Below are 23431 nucleotides of genomic sequence, written 5' to 3'. Positions count from 1 at the left end.
GGTAAAATAGTTTGTATCTTGGGGAAGTTTTAACCTAAGCTGGTAAAAGTAAGCTTAGGAGGTTTTCATGCAGGTCCCCACGTCTGTACCCTAGCGTTCAGAGTGGGGAAGGAACCTTGACAGGGTACTAAGGGGCAGTGAGTTCTCAGCACTGGAGATAAATATCAGCTCATCGTTGGAGCTCATCTGTGTCTGCACCTGAGGAACAAGAGAATGGGCAAGAAGGGAACACACACAAAAACGAAGCAAGAGACAGGGCCACAGCAAAGACATGGGAAAGCAGAAGGGAGGCTTTCAAGAGAGCTGGGTCGCTTGCTCATAGCTAAGGAAGCTCAGGATTGTTCATGACAAAACACAAGACAGCACGAAGGGTAGAGACCTTAGCTCCTTGACTAACAGACTGCAGCGGCAGGTAGGAGGGACGGTGTGTAGTACAGGAGTGACAGTAACAACAGCGACTATCGGGAGGGAGCGGCACCTGGGCAAAGGGAGCAAGCAAAACACAGACAAAAAGGTGACATTAAAGGAAGGCAACAACCATCCCCAATACCCTGTCAAGTACGCTCCAAACCGGCCTCATCTCCTGGTTGCATTAATGGATCTCTCACTGCTGCAGGATACAAGTTAGGTGCCCAGCCCTATTGGCAGTTCTTCTCTGGGATGTGCACGGCTGGGGTATTGCCCACACTAAATTCGCCCCCTCAGCCCCAAGTAAATCTCCCGCCATTGCTAGCGCTATTACCAGTGGGACCTCGAGAGAAAGCAAGGAGCCAGCAGGCATAAAACCTCTACTGCCATGTTGTGTACTCAGCACGGAACTACAGAATAAAGCACCTGGAGCCTGGTGTACACTGGGGTTCCCGCCCCCGCATCATCATCTTATTGTGAAGAAAAGCAGACAGGGAAATCGAAAGCGTATTGCACGGGAGGGGGAGGGGTGTGCCACTCCATCTACTGCGATCACACCATGCAAAATACAATCAAGAAGCCACAAATCTGAAGCCAACTGCCCCAAGCCTACGTACCGCGGATTTCCTCATGCCGACTCTGGGTTTAGGCACCGGTTTGGAAGATTTCGTTTCTATCATTTCCGCTGTTGAAGCACCAGTAGGTTTTGATTTTTGGGCTTGGAGGGCCAGCTGATAGGCGACTTCAAACGCTTGTCCCAATGTCAGGATGATTTCATATGTCAGGTTCTTTGGAGAAACCACACAGAACAATTTCAGAGCACCACACTACGCTAGCTACGAAAATCCATACACTAGTGGCAAATAGAAAGCTTCCCTTGGTGACAGAGAAGGGGCTAGAGCAAGCACCATCCATAGGAAGGCCAGCTGTTGACTGGAGGCTGAGTTGGGCCTTTGGCCTCCACAGATGGCCCCATTCATCTTTGGTCCACAGTTGCAAACCCTGTATGATCTGTTGCAATAGCTATTCTCCATCAGCTGACTTTGTCTCCCCCATGGGTGGCATCAGACTCCAGGCATGCCTGCAGAGTTGGCACGGAGCAGCCTTTGGAGCCTGCATACCACAGGTTTGCCCCCGCTGGCACGCAGAACTGTCTCCAAGACCATTATTTCCCTTTCAACAGTATTTCACACTGAAAGGAGAAGCCTCCAACATGTCATACAGGGAACATGCCTGAGAATACAAATGAGCCATGTGCTAATGCGTTCCACCCCGCACCACGTGTGAAAAGGCTCTTAAGTCAGCCAATTACACAGTACGTAATTGAGAACATGTCAGGGTTTTGTTCACAGCACATTCCCTGGGAGCAAAAACCCCTTCTCCATTTTAGTCTGCACTGGAGACTTCAATAACGAAGCCAGGGAAATGTTTTTATTGTCAATAGAGCTGTGAAGGGAAAAAAGGGATATTTTGGCGCAGAAACAGGCAGAGAACCACTAGAATGGGATTGGCATTTTTTTTTAAATGGTTTCCATCTAAGTCTGGGCAATAGAACACTGAACACAGATATAATGAACCTGAAATGCACCACGGTTACTCCAAATTAAAATACGCCACCAGTGACTTCCTTATTAGGCAGGCCAAATAAATGTTTAAAGACATTTTTCTATTACTGGGCTAGCATGATACATTTCACTCCTGGGTGGGGCTCAGTGTGAAGTAAATTATGAAGCAGACGCTGACCTCTCTCTACTTGCCACGCATCAGCTCTGCAGGGGCAGACCGAAATGCAGATTACAAGCTACACACAGCAGTCAACTGGTAAACGACCAGTCCCACTTACACATGACGGGAGAGTTAGTGGGGTTGATGTGGGTTATGGGACATTACTGCTGTGTACAGGGCAAGCAAGACAGTAGGAGACAGCAACAGCAGTATGCTGTGAATCAGAAAGTAACAATCCTTTTGCTGTCGTCCATACGCCTGTGTGTTCCATGGCTGCAATTGCTTATTGAAGGGTTAGCTGCATTAATAGGATCTGACGCCACAGCATGTACTGGGCAGAGTGAATTTGCTGGAGGTGCCTGGTAAGATGCTCAGTAGAGAAGTGGTGGAAAGAGCACATTTAAGGCCACTGTCAGACTCTGGGGAAGCCTTCCAAGGTATGTGGCAAAAAAAGATAGTTGTCCGGGTCATTTAAACTGGACAGACCCAGGCATGGCCTACACACAGGTTTGTGTCACTACACCTATGGTGGGGGGCGAGAGGGGGTGACTTTTCTATTGAAAGAGTTATGGTACAATCCCCCGAGCGAGGATGCAGTTACACTGGCATAAAGACTCTTATATGAGACAGCTGATATCCGAACAGGAGAGGGAATAAGCAATACCAGCATTAGGCACCCTTATACCCATGTAGCTGCAGCCGTGCGAGGGGCTATACTAGTATAGTTAAAGCAATACGTGTGTGTAGACCAGGGGTCTCAAACACATGGCCTGCCAAGCTCCCCGCACCCCCGGAGTCATTTCCTGTGGCCCGCCAGGCTCCCCTCTCCCCGCTTCCCCCAGCGCACTGCATCCCCACTCCTCTGCCTACCTAGAGGCGCTTCCGGCCGCCAAACAGCTATTTGGCAGTGCTTAGCGTTTTCCAGAAGGGAGAGGGGAGGAGTGGGGAGCCATGCGCTCGGGGGAGGAAGTGGGGAAGAGGTGGGGCAGAGGCGAGGATTTGGGGAAGAGGTTGAAATGGGGGCGGGGAAGAGGTGGGGCAGAGCCTCATGGAAGGAAGGGGGTGGGACCAGGGTCAGTGATGCAGCCCTCGCGCCAATGTACTAGTCCTCATGTGGTGATTCGAGTTTGAGAACCCTGGTGTAGACAAGGCCTGAGTTCCTGAAGAATCACTGAGGGAACAAGCTTGCCCCAAAGGATGGGCTAGGAGATAATGAGGTTTTTTTCCTTCTCCAATTTCTCTGTGAAGAGCTTTAGTATGACACCCTCCACTGTCATCTCTGGCAGCAGAACACGCATCATACATGGATTATCTACCAGTGCACAAGGATATGGCAAGAGCTGGTGGGGACAGCTCAGTGCTCTAGGCATGTTTGGAACAGCACTCCTTGGATTCACAGGTTCAAATCCCAGCAGTGTCCATTTGGCCCTTCCTCCTCGTGAGAGACAAACCCAGTTCCATGGCAGGGCTTTGCCCTCGTTTCTTGGGGAAATTCCCCCTTGCCCCTGTTGTGCAGCGAGCTGGTCAGTGCCCTCCACTCCCAGAGGCGTCTGCCGCGTATGGAAGGCTTGTGCAGCACTTTGGGACACAAGGCAGGGCGACAGCCCTTTCGTGCAGACGTGCCACTCACCACATCGACGGTGCTGAAGACATGGCAGTAGTGGTGGCTGGTCTGCAGGTCCTTGGTGATATAGGCGAACGTGCAGAGATCCTCGGGGTCCTGGGCCGCGCAGGAAATGTTCCGGATTTCGTGCTCAGCGATGACATTCTACCAGAGTTAAACACAGGCAGCCAATTTTGTGGGATATACAGACAGCTGGATTGTCCCACACTCTCTCCTCCTAGGAAATAACAGCCACCCTGTTCAAGCTCAGCAAAACACCTAGCTGAATGCACATAAGAGGCCGTGATAAGGGAATTCAGGTACAATTGAGGGGAGGTCCTGACTGTCCTTTCCAAGTGATCTTAGCGCTTGTAGGAAGGTTATTCTACTTCTCTCCATTCTAACAGACAGGTTGACACAGGAACAGTTGATGCTTCCCACCACAGCAGGACCACATCGCCCAGGGACATTCTTAAATCAACTCAGTTTTCACCATGTGTTACTACTACAGTGATTTGAAGATATTTGACAAACAGAGCAGCATATTGCAGACGAAGGGCAAACAGACAGATGGGAGACGCTGGCAGTGAGAGAGGCCCTAGCTGCCCCAGTCCTTGTCCCACATCTTGTCAGAGTCAAAGGGAGGAATTAGCAAGGTAGTTTGGTTTCTCGGGGAGTAGCTCACAGCTAGCCCCAGAAGGCACAGAAAAAAGGGATATGGCATATTGCAATGCCTGTGTCCTAGAAACCAATTCTTAGTCTAATGAGATATGTAACAGCACCACTCAGAGGGGGAAGCAGTATTCCCAGGCTGTGCAGCCGTACAAGTGGTCAGCCAGCAGGGAGCGCTAGCGAAAACGGTTAGATCCTCCCGCACCAGTAATGCTGTGTTCTTCTACAGCAGAGCGTTTCAGAGTCCAGAACGGACAGTTAGTGCCTCAAAACATCCCCATGTGATAGGCTGGACTTAATCTTAGTTTACAGAGAAGGAAACCCAGGCAGAGAGATTAAATATTGGTCCAAGGTCAATGGAGCACGTCAGGGATAGGCCTGAGACTAGAACCCAGTGTGACTCCATCCCCTCCTCCAATCACCAGATAACACTGCCTCTGACCTGTGGTGCTGGGGAACAGGAAATCCAGCTGGGTTCTCTCTGCCTCCCCCTTCCCCACTGGCAATAAGGATTCCACACGCAGAACAGAGCTGCTGACTACTGATGCAGGAGGCTGATTCGCCTGTGGCCAGGCTGGCTCCGCGGGGCTAGCCAGAGCGTACTCTTGTTTGTGGCTGTCTAGTCAGCGGATAGGACAGCTCACATACAGCAGGTGAGTGAGGAGAAAGGTGCGTGTGCTGTCCCATCTGACCGCTAAGCTGAGGGAATTCTAAGCGTACCTTGTTAGAAGCATCTATGAACTTCACCCCTTTGTAAGTGATGGATAATATTATGGTTGGGATCTTCTTCATATGCTCCGTGGATTTCTGCAGAAATAAGAACACACAGATGAATAGGTACAAATTAAACATTTCCTCCTTCAGTGGGACTCCACAGGTCTCATTTGGGTATTACTGGGAGGGATCTGAGTGGCCAGCAGAGTGACAGTCACAGGAGAGTGTGGAGCTCTCGGCGTGAGTTTTTGCATGGTGCTCCAGACCGGAAAAAGGGCCCAGTTTGGTACCACTGTACGCCGTGCACTATGTGCAGCAAAGGCCCCTCTTTCTCAGTGTTTGAAATATGAAGGGGGGGAGGGACAATTTGGTGACATGCAGCCTGAGAGGAACAAACATTTCACCCCAAGGCTTTCACCAGCCGTGCTAACAGCACCATTTCCATGCACTGGGCCGGCCTTCCTCCTGAGCAGCCACTTCAGCCCTGCACAGAGGGAGACTCCATGTGCAACCTCAGTCTCCACAAGCTACACACTCAACACCATCCATGCTTCTCCAGGCCGCCACCCACCTACCCTCATCTTTGCACAGGCATCCTGCGTCGACTCCGTCCCTCGCAGGTCTTTAATTAACATGGAGCCCAGATACTATTGGAAACAAGGAGAGGAAAGGATGCTGCAGTTAACTGGCTTCATTGAGCTTGGAAGCCTCAAAAGCCGCTCCTGCCCCCAAAGCAACGTACAGCAAACTCTGCTGAAAAATCCGTTTCCCCACCCCCTCGAAGGTGGAAGGGTCACATGCAGGTCTCACTCCCCTTCTTTACACCCTCCAGCACTATTCTGGTTGTAGTCCCCATCCTCCCAGCTCAGCCGACTTGTCTGGACTCCTCCCAGAGCCAGTCACGGCTACAGACTAATGGCTAGCGCCCGCTCCCTCCAAGGCACTAAGCACAGGGCTCTGCACAGCAGTCCTAGCTAAGCCCAGGGATGGAAACCAGTGACTGAGCCAGGGCTCCCCCAGGAGGAGCGTGCACACTCCACCGGGTTGGCAGAAAGGATCCTCACTACAAGTGCCATGGTGAAAAGGGGGCTGCAGAACTCCAGTGAGGGTGAGCGTAACCTTCCTGCATGGTGAGAACTGAGCACAAACTCCGGAGGCTTCCCTGAAATCCACTTACGTTGGCCTCGTACCCGCAGGACTCGAAGATGAGCTTCTCAGGCTGGTGCTGCCAATTCTGAACAGGCGCATACGGCGCAGCGAGACTCGGGGGCCTGAGAGTCAGTCTGGACTCACGATGCTCCTCCTGAGGGGACAAGCACAAGCGTAAAAGCCTCAGCGGACCCAGCCAGACATCTAGTTCTGATGCACAAAGCAAGCGAGACAGGAAGCCCCGGGGGAGAGTGTCTAACCAACACCAACGTGCTTCAAACAGGCACAGTGATATGGTGGCTTACGAAGGTGGAAGGGCCCAGTGGCCATTCCCTGCTCTGTTCAGGCTCGATTTTCAGTGCCCAGCAAGAGCAACCAACCAACCAACTAGGGGAATTCTTCAGAAGGCGTAGGACAGCCAGTGTGCGCCTCACTGTTCTCATCCCCCCAGCCATCTGCTGTTTCATAATAGCTCCCAGGGTCCCCCAGACACCAGAGCACAAGGAAAAATGCACCCCAGGAAAAGCAAGCCCTACGTGCACGGAGTGGTCATGTCCCCACTTTACAGATGGGAGATGACGCTGAGAGAGGGGAAGTGATTTGCTCAAGGCCACAGAGCAGGTCAGTTCAGAGCCAGGAATAGAACCCAGCTGCGTCCCCTTCGCACTCTGAACACCCTTCATCTAGCAGTCTTAAGAGTGCTTCACTAACCCCGTTTGGGGCACACAATTGTGTCTCCCAGCCACACCGCCGGGGAGGTACACAGGCTCCCGTGCAGAGGAACCCACAAGAAACAAGCTCGCTCTGACCTGTGCTTTGTATCTGTCAGCTCTGGGGTGAGAAGCAGCATCATGGCCACTGTCATGTCGCCTCTTCCCAGTATCCCTCAAAGGCAGCAAGAGCTCCGCAGACCTCCCTGTGTAGGAGTCAGTCTGGCTCAGCAGTGAGGAAGTCTGGGACATCAGATCCTGGCACTGGAGGCAGACACAGACACAGACCTAAAGACAACTGGCCTGAGTAGGCACATTCCACAATCCCTGCCTGCTAGTGACAGCAGTCGCTTTGTGTTTTTAAATAGCACTTCTCCTGGGACCAACTTTGCCAATGAAGAGCATGGAGGCCAGAGCTGGGAGTGCTGCTGGTTTGACTAACCCCCTTCTAAAGCTACCTGTGGTTCGGAAGAGGAAAAGCAGTACAACGGAGGCAGCAAACACAGGGTCTTCCCTGTAGAAGTCACCTGCATTGGTCTGACCTGGCCCTGCCCTAAGGAACATGGGAAATCTCACAGGTGCTGTAAGCCAGAGTCCAGCCATTTTAGGGGTACACCAGACATATACTGTGGGAATGGGCAGTTAATTGATTTTGATACCAAACCCCTAGAGAATTCATTAACCCACCTATGTATGCAGGGCGCTTCCCCAGCCACCGCTAAGACTATTGATTTAAAGTCAAGGATGGCCTAAAAGGTGGCCAACTTCTGGCAGCTGTCCAGGGTGCTGTGCAGAGACTAGGGGTGGCTTGCTCAAAGGCAAGTGCAAACCAGTCAAATTCCAGACCAAAGCCACAAAGGATATTCAGCTTGGATGAGGGTAGCCCCTTCTTTCCAGGGGAGAAGTCTGGCACTGCAAACCCTACCTTGACAATGCCTGCACAAAGGGCGTGCAAGACCCTAGAGTTAATGGAACCTGTGACTTCTGGCCCGATCTACTCTCCCCTAAAACAATTTCCTTTGCTGTCTTCTGCGAAAGGCATCAGATCTCCAGACAGGTTCTCTCCTCAGCCACCCCACAATCACCCCAGGACTATCTCAAGTTCTAACATGGCCCCCATTGCTGCACTTTGCCACCTTTACTGCGTGTTTATTCTCACTAGAGGTTAGACATCCGTGGACTGACTTTTGGCCAGGATCAGCTTCGGGTCAAAGCATTAAAAAGACTGAGGCCCTAGAAAGCATAGTGGAAAGAGATCAATCCGAATGCCTTACAACGGCTGGCTATAATTGCGAGGAAGAGAGAGTCACCCTGGTACGTGCCGATCCAGGGTCCAGAAGACAATGCAGGGAACTCAAGCTGGTGCTTTTGGGAGCTCACAGCTGCAACACCCATTAGTTCCATTCAACATCCTTGCTTAATTTTCCATTGACATCCTTCCGTTCTGCAATGCCAGAATCAGGCTTTAGGAACTCGACAGCTGTAGCATCAGGAAATGTCACAAATGGCCCCATTCTCTTCTACCTCCTCCCTACCCGGCATTTCAATCAGCTGACACTCTGCCAAGGCGAGTCTTTCTATTCCTTCAGTCCTGTCCATCTCAAGAGAATGTTTCGGAGAATCTTGGATTCTCAGCTGGCTGCTTTCCATCTGGGCATCTGCTATCTACAAAGCCTGTGATTCAATGCTAGTGGAAGGTACAGGATTCAGCGCCATGGGGACCAGAGTCCTCTCTGTATCCAACCAAGTACAGGTTGAAATTACAAGACAGAGCTACACCCTTCCTCCCTGCCAGGCATTACATCCCCAAGCTGAAGGAACCAGCTCTGGGGGAGGGAAGGGGTCCGAGGAGAGGGAACTCAACCTCATGTTCAGTTCTTGACCGAAGAACACTGGCCCTCTACTGCCAAATGTGATGGAGGGTTTTGCGCTATGGATGCTTTCCACAAGGAACTAGACTGAGACCCAAGCAAATTCCACCCAGACCTAACAGCCATCAGAGGGCACCAACCTGGGCTGGAATAGAACCAGTGACCCAGAGCAGAAAGGATCCAGGACACAGGAGTCCTCCCTGTTTGGTGTTTAGAAGAAGTGTTCCAAGAAAGCGGTGAGGTCCTGGGCTTGTGCCCACGGCCATGTATTGCCATGGACACCTTGGGAAGGCACAAACTGCGAGTCTACCCAACATGCCAAGCCCTCTACCCCCAAGGCCAAAACTCGTGTGTGTCTAGAAAGCACACACCTGGCACCAAAGCCCAGTCAGAAGCCAGAACTGCTGCACTCTCCTGACTGTGCCCCTTGGACACGGGGGCTCTAGCTCCTCTCAGCCCTCCTCAGCCACACATATATGAGGGGCACTACTTCTACAAGCCCCCCTCAGGCTTCTGCTGCACTTGTCAGGCCATTTAGAGAGGCAGTGCAGCCCAGAGCAGCAACCTCTGCACGGGCCATTCATCTGGAAGTGCTGTTCGAACTAACTGCTACAACCACTGCATGGAAGTGGGACGGAGGGGAAGTGTGTCCCAGTGACAGAGCTGACGCTGCGGATGTACTGGTGCTTCTGATTAAAAATGCACTGGCTGCGAACTTTGCCTTAACCAGGGCTCCTGTTTGAACTCCATCAGCTCTTCCAAGCTTGTACTTATTTCTCAGACCTTAAAAAGCAATGAAGTTCAACCCGATGCAAATGGCTACAATCCTGCTCACAGCCAGTCTCAGGCTTGGAATCTGCATGAACAGCATAGCGTGTGAAGTATTCCAGGATGTAGAACTTGTGTTCCCAGTAAATCCAGATTGATCAAGTCAGCTCTGCAGCCCAATGGGCTGAGGCCCTGAACCTAATCAGAAGCTGTCAATTTTTCTGCAGTACTTGAAACTCAGGGCAAAAGGAAGGACTCCAACTGACGTGAGGTACAGAGCAATGGTGGAGACTCAATGCTAGCGGCTTTAAGAGTGATTCCTACTGCTCAACATGAAAGATGGCAGAAGGGATGGCAAAAGGTTTGCTTTGAAGGTAGGGCAATCTGTCAGTCATTCCCACTGGGTGCTGCAGGAATCTCTGATCTGCAACACTGAAGATGTTGCGCACGCCCCAGTTGTTAATCCCTTAACTAGCTGTATGTGAGAAGCTGAGAATCGCTAAACTCATTTCACGTGTAGGCTACTCTGACACTGCTGGGCCACAACAGTTACGTGCTTTCAGGGGGTGTCGCAACTCTACCATGGGAAAGGAACCTGCACAGATACCCTCCCAAAGCTAGCCCAGTGGGCAGACAGCCTGACTGTCAAGAGTGCCCACCACATGTAACTCCTTGAACATCCAGAAGTCGCTGGGAGATGCAAGCGTCCAGCACCTTTGAAAGTCAGGCCTATAGCCCCGAGAAACCCAAAACAAACCAAGGAGGCAGGTATCGGGTTCCCAATGGTAAAAACTACATGTGGATCCTGCCTGAAAGCCATAATGGCGCAAACTCAGTTGAGCGATGCAGATCATTCAGGTGTTTATGACAGTTATCACACACAAGTAGCTTCATTAAGAGTATACTGTGGCAGGAAATCAGCATATACCAATCGACCGACTACAAAAGTGATCCTCAGATGGGGCCATAAAGGGCTGTTTCCCTCACCACATGCTCCTTGTCACAGTTTAACTTACTAGGTAGGCATCGGAGCCGAGAGACTGCACCTGTTGGGACTTTCCCTGACATACACAGGAAACCCAACGATTAAGGGACCTGACTGGCTAGGTGCTGAGTGCCTTCAACTCCCACTTACTTCAGCAGCAGGATCATGCCCCAGCGCTATGCACTCTGCTTGGACACAGGGGTTCAGTGAATGGAGAAAGGCAACTGGCCCAACAAGTCAGCTCTTCAGATTTCTCCTAAACCTTCTTCTTAAACTATGGGCCTGATCCTGAGAGTTGCCTTGCATTTTCAGCTTCCAGTGACTGCAGTAGGAGCTGAGGGCACTCAGCACTTGGCATGAGCAGGACCGGTATTAAGTATACATTATTTTCAGTAGTTTGTTTTCCATGGCAGAGAAAAAGGGAATAGGAATCACATACTTCTCCTAAGGGTCAGTTCTTCACCGCACAAATGGAAGAGCAGCTGAAGTGACCAACTCATAAACCCCGACATCACCACTAAATCAGCTGGAATGGGTACTCTAAACCAATAGCAACATTTCTGTGTGTGGGGCCTGAGTTGGAAGAGAGTGGTTCGTGAATCTCAGATCAACACATGCAGCTGAATGCAAGTTGCAGCTCCCACATGCTCTCCCCGTGCTCTAGCTTTGGGATCAGTTCTGTACCAGGAAGGTTGTTTTTTCACACTAGGCTTTTATATTTCTGAAAACACAGTCAGCCAAAAGAGTAACGGGAATTAGAGCCATGGCTCAGTGCTTTGACTGATAACAGACACAGTGGGGCTAAGCTGCCTGGCTACGATCCAGATCTGAAGTTCTCAGTGTGTTCAGAGTGGGAGTGTTTGGATCTGTATCATTCCAAGTAACAAAACAACAAATATGCACCCACTTGGAGGAGTAGTGCTTATCTTAAATGCTCTCTCTCCCCTTACACAAAGCCAGAGGTGCTGCTGTCTCAACCACCCAACCGCAAGGTCGAATTTTTGCCCCAAAGTAGCCAGTGGAAAATAATTCAGAAGGGCAATTCAATTGACATTTGAGAGCTAGAAGGAACATCCAGCCCTTGTCTGAGGATCTCCAGTGGGTCAAAGTTCACATCAAGGCATTTTGCTTTTTATAATGAAGGTTAAAGTGCCTAGGTTCGAAAACTACTTTTTAAAAAATTGATGCATGTCTCTGAAACCACTCTGGAAATTTACTACCCACAGTAAATATTTCAAACAAGTTAACTTATAAAATATTGACACAAAGGAAGGTTATTTTTGTGGCACCTTTTAACTGACTCTCCTAGGAGAATTTCTAGTGCTTTCAAGAGAGAACGAGGCTCTGAGAGAAAGAACAAGTATATTCTCGCTTTTCCATCTGTGCCCGGATTCCCATCTGGAAATCTTTTGTAGCACCTGAGCTCTCAGCAAACACATTCCCCTGGTCTCAGATCCCCAGAGGTGTTTATTGTTCATCAAAAAGGAGATGATTCCTGAGGCAGACTTGATTTTAGTTTCTTAAAAAGAAAGAGGGGGATGAGAGGAGAAGAGAGACAAGCCAAGGCGAGCCGGCGCAGAAGAAAACATCCTGGCACGGATTGTGCTCCATGCAGACATATCAATCAGGCAGCCAGCAACACAAACAATGACTCACCCTCAGCTGCGAGAACCGTGGTGGTTTCTGGGGTGGCTCCTCATATGGTCTGTCTGCCAAGGAGGCAATAATTCGCTTCCGATGGCCAAGCAGATTCACCTTCAGCACCTGCAGGCAAAGGGGAAAGTTAGCTCAATTCAAGGAGGGTGGGCAACGATTTCGGTATCCCCCTGAGCATGTCGTGCAGTTTTGTATCTTCTAGTCAAACTAATAGCTGCCAGGTTTTGACTGAGACTGGGAATTGCCCCACTGCCAGGCCTCCCCTCGTCACTGTGTTTGCTGATACTGTTCAGCATCTCTGCTGTACAGCTTCATGTCATTTGTTGTCAGTTTCATCTCAAAGCAGACAAATTTTGTACAGCATGAAATATACTCCTCCCCCTAATTCAGCGCATAGACACAGCTCCTCATTGGCAAGCTGCTGCGTAAAGAGGACCTAATCCATCAGCCCCCCCGCACCACCTTGTGAGATCGGTCAGCATTAACCCCAGGTAACAGCTGGGGAAACCAAGGCACACATGGGATAACTGACGCAGCTGAAGTTACACACAAGTTAGCATCACGGTTGAGATCAGAGCAGAACTGTTGATTTTCAACCCCAAATTTAAGCCACTAGATCATGCTGCCTAGTACCCCAACCACATACAAATAACCATTGTTTACTTTTGCAGGGTGCAAACCCTAAAGAACAATCACTGAGTGGACAGGTTACGTTTTAATTAGACAAACACAAAGGACTGTTTGGGTACCCTCTCAGTCACACCAAAGAACAGTTCTACGTATTCACAGGCTCTCCCTGAGTTAAGACATACTCATATCTTCCCTTTCACCGACGCCAACTTCACCTCCCGGTGGAACCGGGCTGTTCTAAATCCCAAGCTCACCAGTTGGTGGGAACCATTGGTCTGTTTATTCCACAACGAGACAGCACACCATGCTCACAAGAGTGACCCTGCTGCCTCCGAGTTGGCATGTTTCGTTCCCTTCAAACAGCAACAGTTCTGGTGCCGAGGGTCACACCATCGGGATTTGGAATGAAGGTGCTGGGGCACGGAATCGTCCTACACTGGCACTGATTCTCCTTGCACCTTCGTATGCGAAGAGTGCTGCACCATTGTTGCACTGAGTCGAAGAAACCTCTCTGCAAGTTGTACCCGTCTGGAGGGAACCTGTGCAGGGTTAATAGCAAAGGCAATGGAAAGCCAGTACCTACATTTACTATTTCAAGCTCCCAGAGATTTTTCACAGTATCAATAGAGCTGTAGCCACTCGACAGGAAGGACTGAATGTAGTCCTGCAGCCCCAAAGAGTCAAGCCAAGCGGGAACCGAAGGCTGGCTGTTCCCATCGCAACCCAGAGATTTCACCTAAAAATGGGCAAGAGAAGAAAGGGTTAAAAAGCCTCTGGGGATCCCAAACAGCTCAGATTCCAAAACCCACAATGGCTGCAATTAAACACCACGTAATTAAAGAATTATAACGGGGGATTTGTACAGTGACTTCCACATGAAGATCTCTAAGCATTTTGTAAGACCCGAGTAGATCTCAACCCCGGGGCCAGGTAAGCGTTACTCCCATTAACAGGCGGACAAGCAAGGCACCAAGGTTCACAGACATGCCCAAGGATGCACAGTGAGAAAATTGGGAAAGAATCCAGGAATCCCAACTCCGAGTCCCGAGCTGTGCTCACTGGATAGCATTCCCTCCCTTCTGCATTTACCTTTTAAAGCACAAAACCGCACAGCGGCCCAGGGGGAATACGTTCAATATTCAAGTTGAAAGTGTCTTTAGAATGTAGCGAATGCCAATGCCAGTCAGTTACATATTTGGCTGTGTACTTTGGGTGGAGCAGGACAGTCGCGAGAGCACAGCTTTCCTGTCCCACCCCTGGCTCCAGCCTGAGAAGCTGATTTTTCCTGCCAAAGATGACCTTAAGGTCTGTGCACTTCAGAAGTAATTGGGCAGCTGGGTCCAGCCGCGGGGGAGAGGGAGGGGGGCGGCACAATCCAGCACATGTGCGCACTTGGAAAAGACTGCCAGAAAAAGGAGACCCATCCCAATACCAGAGACTTGGAGGAAAATCTTTTGTTGGTCAATTTAATGCTCAGAGAAGTGGCTGTATTAAATAGCCCTGGAGGATGGAGTCCCTCGATTATCAGGTGACAGACAGCCGAAGGGCAGGCCCTCTCCTGGCTTCCCCATTGAAAAACGTTAGTCCTGACTGGGACATGCACAGCAGAACTGAGTGTCATCTCCACGGCCCGTTCAGTCCTCAGTATCGCTATTGAAAGCATCATAAAGACAGTAGGAAGTGCCAAAAGTGCTGGTGGTTTGATGATGTGACAACTCTCCACTAGCAACTAGACAAACCCCCTCTGATCCCACTCCTGAAGTCACTTCACAGCAATGACAAGGGACTAGTGTGACGATCCAGCAGCTTCAGCGCCAATTCCAAACCCTGCTCCAAAGTAACTGGAGACGGGAACTGGCTGGTGGAAGAGGCGGGAACGTCCTCATCTATTTACAACGGTGGTTCACATCCCACCCATCTCGCAGCTGACCAAGTCCGTCTCCCCTTTGTGACCGTGCCCCAGAAAGCATGTCAGAGAAGACTGCTAAGTTCTCCCTTCAACTCTCGGGCATATTTTCTTCTGACAAATGGAGCTGGAGGGTCGCTCCACTGAACACATGCCATTTATTTCATTTATGCCCTAGCGGGAGGCACCCTGCAGCCCACAGCCTAGATGACACTCTGTTCCAAGTGCCTGAAATAGCCTCCTTACACGCCGCTGGCACAGATAAGGTAGCGTCCAATTTCGCAACACAGCCCCTGGCAGAGGCCTGAGAAATCAGGTGCAAGAGGAAGACTGCCTTGTTTCAGCACTTGCGCTATGTTAGCGTATTAGTGCTAATTCAAGCTGGGTCACAGGACTGCTGGCTCTAACTGGAAGTGTTGACATGAAGTTATATCGGGCACTTGCTGAGTGTGCGAGAGAAGGGTGGCAGGAAAACTGAGGGCAGCTGTTACCCTTCTTAGGTTTCACTGACCATAACAAATCCCCAAGCAATTAGACTTCAACGCTGCTGGAGAAACCTTTGGAAGAGCCGAAAGCTGAGCGAAGTTGATCATGCTCCTGTCTACATTTGCTGGTTGGGGCTCCGGCTGCAAGTGGCAGCACCCCAAAACCAGGACGCTCAGAAAGCCATCTCTGGAATATCAGTGACCAGACTAGTACTTCCTGCCGGGGCGATGCCTGGTACATCCCTAGCATTAGGGGACTACGCTTGAGTCTTTAATGCAAGCTCTCCACAAGCCGTGCTGTTCTTGCACCGTATGAACACAGAGAGCAGCTCTCAGCGACCAGCGAGAGAAGCAAAGGTCCCCCCAGTGAAGTGTGGTGCCCCCCGACGTGCCTGCCTAGCCCACAGGATTCTCTGCTGCAGTTCTCAGGAGCCTGGTGTCCTGGAGCCAGCACTCAGCCCTGTAAGCCACATCCTTCTGGGGGCTCCTTGCAGTCCAGACGCACCAATTCATGCCCAGTCAGCTCAGCAGAAAAAGCAGCCCCTGCTTCTCCACAAGCTTAAAACCCAAGTCCTGGCCCCCTCTAGCCATTCTCCTCTCTGGGGTGGGATGCTCTATTGACGCAGTCGTAAGCCCTCTTCTCAATGGCACTTCCCAAAGAGTAGCTTTCCAAATAGCCAAGGACTGTATCTACAGATGGATAGCTGAGGTTACATGCTTTATTTTCTGCACCATGGCCTTCCACACCACAGCCATGCAGTTTGAGAGTTCCTGGCTCCACCAGCCCGCTCCCCACCCCTGCTGCAGCAACTAATACAATTGTCACCTTCGGAAGGGGACGTGCGGCCTGGAGAAGTTTCCTGCGGTGCTGCGGGTCGCTAATCCCGATCTCCCGAAGGTCCTGATCTTCCATTACGTTACAGCCCTGTGGAAACAGAACGAGAGACGGACATGGGAGCAGAGTGCAGCAGCAGCAGGATCAGTTGCTGGAGTAGGAACTGTGTGCGTTATAGCCGCCTTCCTCCACGCCATACACACACCCTTCCTACTCTGCTCCCAGGTGAAAAAAGGGAGGCCGCTCTGCAGAAAACCCCTGTTCTTGCTCTGGACCAGGGGAATATGCATGAAGCTTCACAGGAATGACTCCACCAGGGGGGCAGAACAATAAAATGCACTAACTAAGCACACTTCATCTCTCACCCCTTCACCCCATGGAGCCAACTGACAACATCTGCAGGTTTCAGTTGGATTTACATAAGGTCTCTCTCCCTGGCTAATACCCGTGAGATTCTGTAGCAGCTGGTACTCAAAAGCCTTGGTGTAGCTCTCTAGTGCCCTCCCAGGATGCCCCCATGAGGAACGGAGAATTCCACAGACAGCTTCCCCTCCAGTGGGTTTCTCAGCTTCACATACCTACCGTGGCGCCCACCACCTGCCGTAAGCAGACAGCCTAGGCAGAAGTGAAACAAGTCACCAGGTGTACTGATGGGTTAATTCTGGAGTGTGCAGTGTGCTTGCTGAAGCAATTAAGGAATGAATGTAGCTACCCCCTCCTTTCTCTCGCTCAGTCTGTTCCATGGTATCTCTTTGCAGCCAATAAATTTTGGGACACTGATATAAGGGACCTTCCTCTTTCCTATGTAGATGCTTTAATCAACCATTCCTTTGATCATGGTTTAGTCATTCAAATCTCCCCACTGCACAAACAATCCCTTTTGCATATAAACAGAACCGCTGCATGATGCTCATCTCTGCCTAGGCTCCCTTGAGAGCCAGAGAGAATAAATTGAATTTATTTTAGTGAGAGCTGGAGATCCAGGGAAGGTCAGTATCTCTGTAATCTATCATCTGTCTCCATGGAGACAGAGGCAACCCACCCCTCTCCAGTGCAGAGGCTTTCATCATTAGCTGCTGCTTTACAAAGCTCATTATCTCGGTGTGAAGCGGGAATGAGAACACATGCAGTCTGCGCTTCCTTCACTGATCAGAGACTACACGCCTGTCAGTATCCAGTTAGATCTGCACCATGCAGATGTAAGACCAGATGCGTAGCCCCCATCAGTGAAATAGCCATACCATAACAGCTACTTGACTGTCCATATCCAGTTAACACCACTGACCCGTATTGCAATAGTGCCTAAATGCCCCAATCAAAGTCAGTCCCCCATTACGCTAGGTGCTGTACACCAACATATACCTGGAGAGAGTCCAACTTCAGCTGCAGACATGCCCTCCCCATTCCTGAGCTGGCCACAGATTACAGGTGAACTGCGAGGTCTTGGCTATTGTGGAGTTCATTTTTATAAAAGAAATCTTGGCTGCAGTGTCGCAGAAAGCATTCCATGCAGTGTCCCATGACAAGAGGGGTCCACACAGTGCAGGGAATATTAAGGGAAAGGGGGACTGAAAAGTCTAGTCAAAGCAGTAGAATTAAAAAATAATTTAGAGCCTCTTCCTTCTCTCATCCTTTAGGGGGAACTATTTTCACAGTGGAAGCATACGTGGCATAGCACCACCATTTAAAAAAAATTAAACACCAAACGTAAATGTAGCGAGTCGCTCAGCGCAGGGGCGTATTACAGGTTACAGGCGCTGATGGCACTCAGCCCTTCAACGCATCCGTAGCGTACGGCAATACCCCACAAGTGTACGCTCTGGGGGGGTATCAAAAACCCTCTCCCCCCCATTAGTCTACAGCATATTTTGGGGCCCGTAGGGTATCAGTGCGTGCACACGCACAGGCAGACTTCTCCAGGGCAGAGCTGACTCATCTTTGGGATGATCCCTTTAAAAACTAAATTCACCAAACACCTTTTAAGCAGCTGCCACGCATGAATACCTGGGAGCCGAGTGACTGGTGGCTAGCTCGTGGCACTGGCCAGAGTGTTTTCCTCACACAGGACATGGCAGCAGTTATTGGTCCTGCATGACGAAGACTACCAGCCCCCTCCCCACATACTCGCTCATGACAGCGGAGAGTCCTGACCACTGCAGGAGCACCCCAGCCTTGGCTTTGCCCAGCACAAAGTGAAGCAGGCCCTACCCTTAAAAGAGGAGCTATTCCTTTCAATAGGGAGATCAGCTTAAAGGAACAGAGGTAACGCTTTGAAGAGCGTGCACAGTACAATGTATTTAGGATCACTGCCCTCAAGTCAGGCTGCAGAGAATTATTTAACTAAAAACAATGGTGGCAGATTAAGTCAGCGAATGACTGGAAAACAGGGCTCCCCGGTTCAGCATTTGCAGTACAGGAGTCAGAAGGGCAGAAGAACAGCCTCCCCGCTCCATCTACAGCAGAGAGAAAGCAGAAAAGCTTAAGGAAATGCAGGCACAGCAGGTCTCTGCAGAAGAGAGTCTGAAGCTGATAGCCACAGTATCAGAGCACTCGTGTGTGAGCGCTGTTTAAAACAGTGGAAAGAGCTTGGTCCAAAGAGCCTCTAGCTTACCAGGGCCAATCCTTCCATGCTTTTCAAAAGGTTACTTTTTAAAGGCATTGAGGAATTCAGCTCTATGGTACCAGCTGCTGCTCCCAATCTCATGCCTGCCTTTGTGGGATTTCACCTCAGAAAACCAGCAACGGTACAGCAGGCGTACGAAGGAGTAGTGAGCTGTCAGTGTATGCAAGCTTTTCCTTTTCAAAGCTAGCTACCCTTTGCAAACTGACTCGGCAACACGGGCTCAGTGCAACACTTTGGTAACTGAGAACACAATAGGAAGCATTACTGGAAACCCTTCAAAAGGCTACAGACATGCTGGCTTCTGTGTCACAAACAGCTGTCTTGTAAAACACACACAAGCCTGTCAAAAGGAAAGAAAGGCCCTTCGTGAATTTAAACTCCTACAGTCTCCACTGGGACACAAAAGCAGCAACGGGGTGGGATACAATAAAAGTTCTATGAGAATAGTAGGCTGGGGAGCCATATAATTTGCACCAGCTAGGGGAATTGAGAGGGAAACAAGGCTAAGTATTAGCAGGGTTAGAGACCTCTTAGGGCAGTCCAGTTTTGCTCTCATGGGCAGCAGTTACACCCAGCTTTGTGAACAGCTACGGCCTACAAATAGAATGCACCCAACGCTGTTCCCACTCACATGGGGGGTGAGATTATGTGCAGTGTCTCAAAGGGGGGGAAGTGGGAAGCTGAGGGATCTTTAAGCCACCTTTGCACCTGTCTGAGCTGGGCTGGAGCAGCCTCCCGGTGCTGTCTGGAATCTCCACACCCAGAAATGGGGCCTTTAGGGCCCTTTGCATGGCATCAAAGGACGGGAGCACGGCTGAAGATCTCTTTGGGTTTCTCAAAGCTTACGGAGGCACAGAGGAGGTCAGTTGGCTTGCCTGAGTTCACACAGCAAGCTGGTGTCAGAGCCAGGATTCAAACTCAGTCCTCTCTAGCCCAACACTGGGGAAAGACCCTTTACTTCGGCCGTCAAGAATTCAGTGCCACTGTTGCAAACTGCACGCATGCACATGTGCATGCGCACACACACTCTCCAGGACATGGTTTACAGGACACCAAACCTTTTCCAAGTGACATTAACTCAAGCAGCAGGAAGAGCTATTTGGGCCCGAATGAATGAAACGAAGTGTGATGGCTGCACTTGTTTTGTTTTAATGTAGACGCAGACCTTATTTACATTTTGAATCATGCTCATTCCAAAAGACAGAGCCCATTTTCTGTCTCTCAACAGCTGTCTAAGCACAGGGCTGGTAGCAAATAGTTCTGCTGTGAACACTTGCCTTATGCAGAAGATTCACAAGCGAGAGCCAAGCCCGAGAGGCAGTGGACTTGTCCCCTCTTGCTGGAGCAGGCTTAGGAAAGTTGGGCTGGCCCTCAAGCCAAGCATGAGCACAAAACCGAATGTTTTATGAACCGAGCTGGTTTCTCCTCACCATCTCTCATTTTTATGTGTTGCATTAAAATCCCACAGGGTCAATCTGCATATTAAGGGGTCTTAACAAATAGAGAGAGTAACAGCTGCCAATCAATCATTATGGTCTTTCCTGTAAGTGATCCGCAGCTTACAGGCGTGTCCTTTAAACCCAGCCAGATTCCATCTCTAATAAAAAAAATCTGCCATTAAAGGAAATTATTAAACACAAATGCTAAAAAAAAATCTTTTAACCCTTTGCAAACCAAATGAATGAGCTGCTCCTCTTCAGTCTCCCAACTGTCCAAGGTAATGCGTTATCCACAGGGAAACCAGGAACATTCTGTCAAGATACACAGCTGATGCCTTCAGGTTCACCTGCTTGACCTTCCCCCAATTCCTTTCCATGGTTTCTAAGCCATCTGTGCTCATGTCTCTGTCTCAGCTTGTGCCCTGCCTTCTCCTGTGCTGATCTGTACAATCCTTCTGCTGCTTCACTCTCCCCTGAAAAGTCCATCCCACCAACCCAGGCTCACTCCCTACATACAAGCCCTCCAAGCACCTCTGCAGAAAGTCCTGTGACCGCACTTCCTCCACTACAAACTTATTCTCCTTACATTCTGCCACATTCCTCACTGTGTTTCTGTCTTCAGTGTGTCCCATAAGCCTGACAACTTGATCCCAACTAAAACCCTCCCTGAATGAGATTTACCCAAGGACACCAGAGAGACAATCAACAAGCTCAGCTGGGACTTCCCTTTTCCCCCTCTGGCATCCTCATCACCTCCTTCCAGGTCACCCACAAAGCTTCTCACTCGCTCCTGAACCCCTTGCCCTCATTCCCTTCCTTTCTCTGTGCCATCTCTCCTTCTTCAGCTCAATTCAGTTTAAGAGGAATCCAGTAAACTTCATGACTAAACCTATCAGGGTTTTGTTTTGTTTTTTGCACAGAGGAAGTCTTGTACAGAAGCAAAACCAGACTCAGTAGTTCACAAGGCAAAAAAGCACTATTTACCCTAAAAACACTGAAACAGTATATTTACAAGGGGCATTTCTAATGTTGGAGACAACCATCTTATTAAAATGTGATGCCATTTCTTATACTAGCTATAGAGAACCTTATTTACAATCACTATTAAAGTGGGTTGGGAAATTCTTTATCAGAAAAAAACCTGAGGTTTAACGTTACTTTTTAGCAATATGAGACATCTTATCCAGGGCTGTCCATCTCCAAAGCACCTCACAATATTCACCATGCTCCTGCCAGGTAGGTAAGCATCACACCCGTGTTACAGAAGAGGTTCTTGCACTGCGGTCACAGGTCAATGGCCTGACTCCCTTTCAGTGGAAGAAGTTTTGCAAGTGACTTGCCAAAGACCACAAGGCAAATGCACATCAGAGCCAGGAGTATGAGCCCCCTCCCCGATCCCAACCCTGTGCTCAACCCATACAGTTAGTTCTTTCGGGGACTGTTCTAGACCCTTACTGGACACATTTGGGAATCATAACTTCCACAGGGCTCCTACTATTCCTATTGCCCACCGAGCGAGTTTCCTCCAGCAGCAGGCTCAGAAATGCCAATTATAATAAAAAACTTCTGGAAAACCCACACTTCAGACTATTCCTGATAACATGCGCTTCTTACCTCATGAACTTCTCTGGGCTGCGAGACACAGACAGTTCAACGCTGCACGTGGACCCTAACATGCATGAAAACCTGAATCCTATGGCAGAATAGAACAGGCATGAAAACCTGAATTCTATGGCAGGATAGAGGCCAGCACCTCACCTCCCCCCATTTTCCCAAATGGAACAGGGGAACCCAATCCCTCCATCAGGGAATAGCAGTCACAAATCATTTTCCTCCCAGTACTACAGATGGCTTGTTTAGCAGCTGTCCCGAAAACAAGCATGCTTGCATTAGTGCAGAACTTTGATACAGGACCATGATGTGTCTATGGAAATCTCCCCCCAAGCTTGCTTTTATTACAGAATCACTTCTGTGACTGACAAAGAGCACAAACAGAGCGGACGGGGGAGAGGCTCTGCTATTACAGGGTTTTCCTGGTGTTAAGATACAGGACTGAGAGCCAGGACATCACTTCCCTCGTTCTTGCTTCACTTTCCTCATCTGTACACTAGGGATGAGGATCTGATTCAGTGGGGGCAAGGCTCAGCCTAACCTCAACGTCTGAAGTGCTTTGAGCTCCTCCAAAGGAAGTGACAGGTAAATCCAATGTGCCAGCACTGGAACACCTGAGCAGCATCCCCTTCATATCAAAGCCAACAATGCAAGACAAACATTGCCTGGGGTGAGAACAGTGGCACAGAAAGGTGGGTGGGGGGCGCAGACACACAGCAGTGGTGTTCTCACTATGGGAAGACAAGCCATTGAGGACCCTTGAATCACCTTGACAACTGAAATGGTGTCTTTGGTCTTTTTTCCCCAGCTGCGGGGGGATAAGCATTATATTTTAGACTCTGGTAGTGCTCCCACCTTGCTAGGTACTTTCTAAACAAAGGAAGATGGACCCTGCCCTGCAGCATACTGTTTAAGGAGATGCTAATTTGTGAACCCTTAGCAATGAGTCACTGATTACGCACCTGACCTGCCTATGGAAGTAAAAGCTTTTGGAGAGGGTCTGCTTCAGTCAAGCTTCATGTATGACACTGTAATTAAACAGCCTGTAAATCTTCAGGTGTCTCATTAAAAGGAAGAACACAAAGTCAAAGACCACATTGTGCCAAGATAGCCTCCCCTGCTGCTTAGCGACCCCAAAGTGAAATGGCAAAAGCGAAGCTGCTGAAAGCTGCCAGAATTTCTCCTCCAACAGGGTGCTCTGCAAGCACTTAACTATCCAGTTTTCACATGCTGTGTCTTACGCACAGTCTGGCCTCATTCCATCCTCCATCTCCCGCCAATGAAAAGCCTAAGGCAAAAGGAGTTCTGCATCGGACATGTAGCCTCATCCAGATAGCAGAGCAGTTTAATGAGTCCCAGCTGCTCAACTAAATTCGCACTAACATGGGCTCTGCTTCTGTTAGCAAGCCTGCACTCCAAAGACAGGCCCTGGGTGGCAGGACAGACCGGGTACAGGGAATGCTAACTATTAAAATAGCAAATGAGCAAACATCGTAATTTTGCCAAATTGAACAGGATCCAGCAAACAGAAAAGACAACCTGGTCTAGTCATTACAGGAGTCAAAGCAATTGCCTTGCCTTTAATCTTCATTTGAGCAGAGCCAAGCTCATTTGAGAGGGCACAAGTGAATCTGCATTGTC

The 23431-nt window shown here is 49.8% G+C and overlaps 1 protein-coding gene across 12 annotated transcripts in view; it reads right to left on the bottom strand.

Annotated features, from left to right (window-relative positions):
• Window positions 1-23431, bottom strand: part of ANKS1A (ankyrin repeat and sterile alpha motif domain containing 1A) — a 155267-nt gene that overhangs the window by 9823 nt on the left and 122013 nt on the right. For 10 of the 12 annotated variants that reach the window (XR_012155829.1, XM_073320116.1, XM_073320117.1 and 7 more), the window contains 10 exons: window positions 16109-16207; window positions 13475-13627; window positions 12262-12369; window positions 7081-7245; window positions 6300-6425; window positions 5698-5769; window positions 5129-5215; window positions 3764-3901; window positions 1026-1196; window positions 380-478 (listed from right to left, as the gene is read on the bottom strand). Coding sequence is in view for 11 of the 12 variants with exons in the window: in XM_073320116.1 (XP_073176217.1) it covers window positions 380-478; window positions 1026-1196; window positions 3764-3901; window positions 5129-5215; window positions 5698-5769; window positions 6300-6425; window positions 7081-7245; window positions 12262-12369; window positions 13475-13627; window positions 16109-16207 (1218 nt within the window). In the remaining variant the exon portion in view is untranslated. The remainder of the gene's footprint in view (window positions 1-379; window positions 479-1025; window positions 1197-3763; window positions 3902-5128; window positions 5216-5697; window positions 5770-6299; window positions 6426-7080; window positions 7246-12261; window positions 12370-13474; window positions 13628-16108; window positions 16208-23431) is intronic. The other 2 variants (XM_073320119.1, XM_073320127.1) reach the window with 1 other exon arrangement.

The sequence above is a fragment of the Lepidochelys kempii genome, chromosome 21 (genome assembly GCF_965140265.1).
Source record: "Lepidochelys kempii isolate rLepKem1 chromosome 21, rLepKem1.hap2, whole genome shotgun sequence".
Classification (NCBI taxonomy): Eukaryota; Metazoa; Chordata; order Testudines; family Cheloniidae; genus Lepidochelys; species Lepidochelys kempii.
This window is presented reverse-complemented; position numbering and strand designations above follow the sequence as displayed.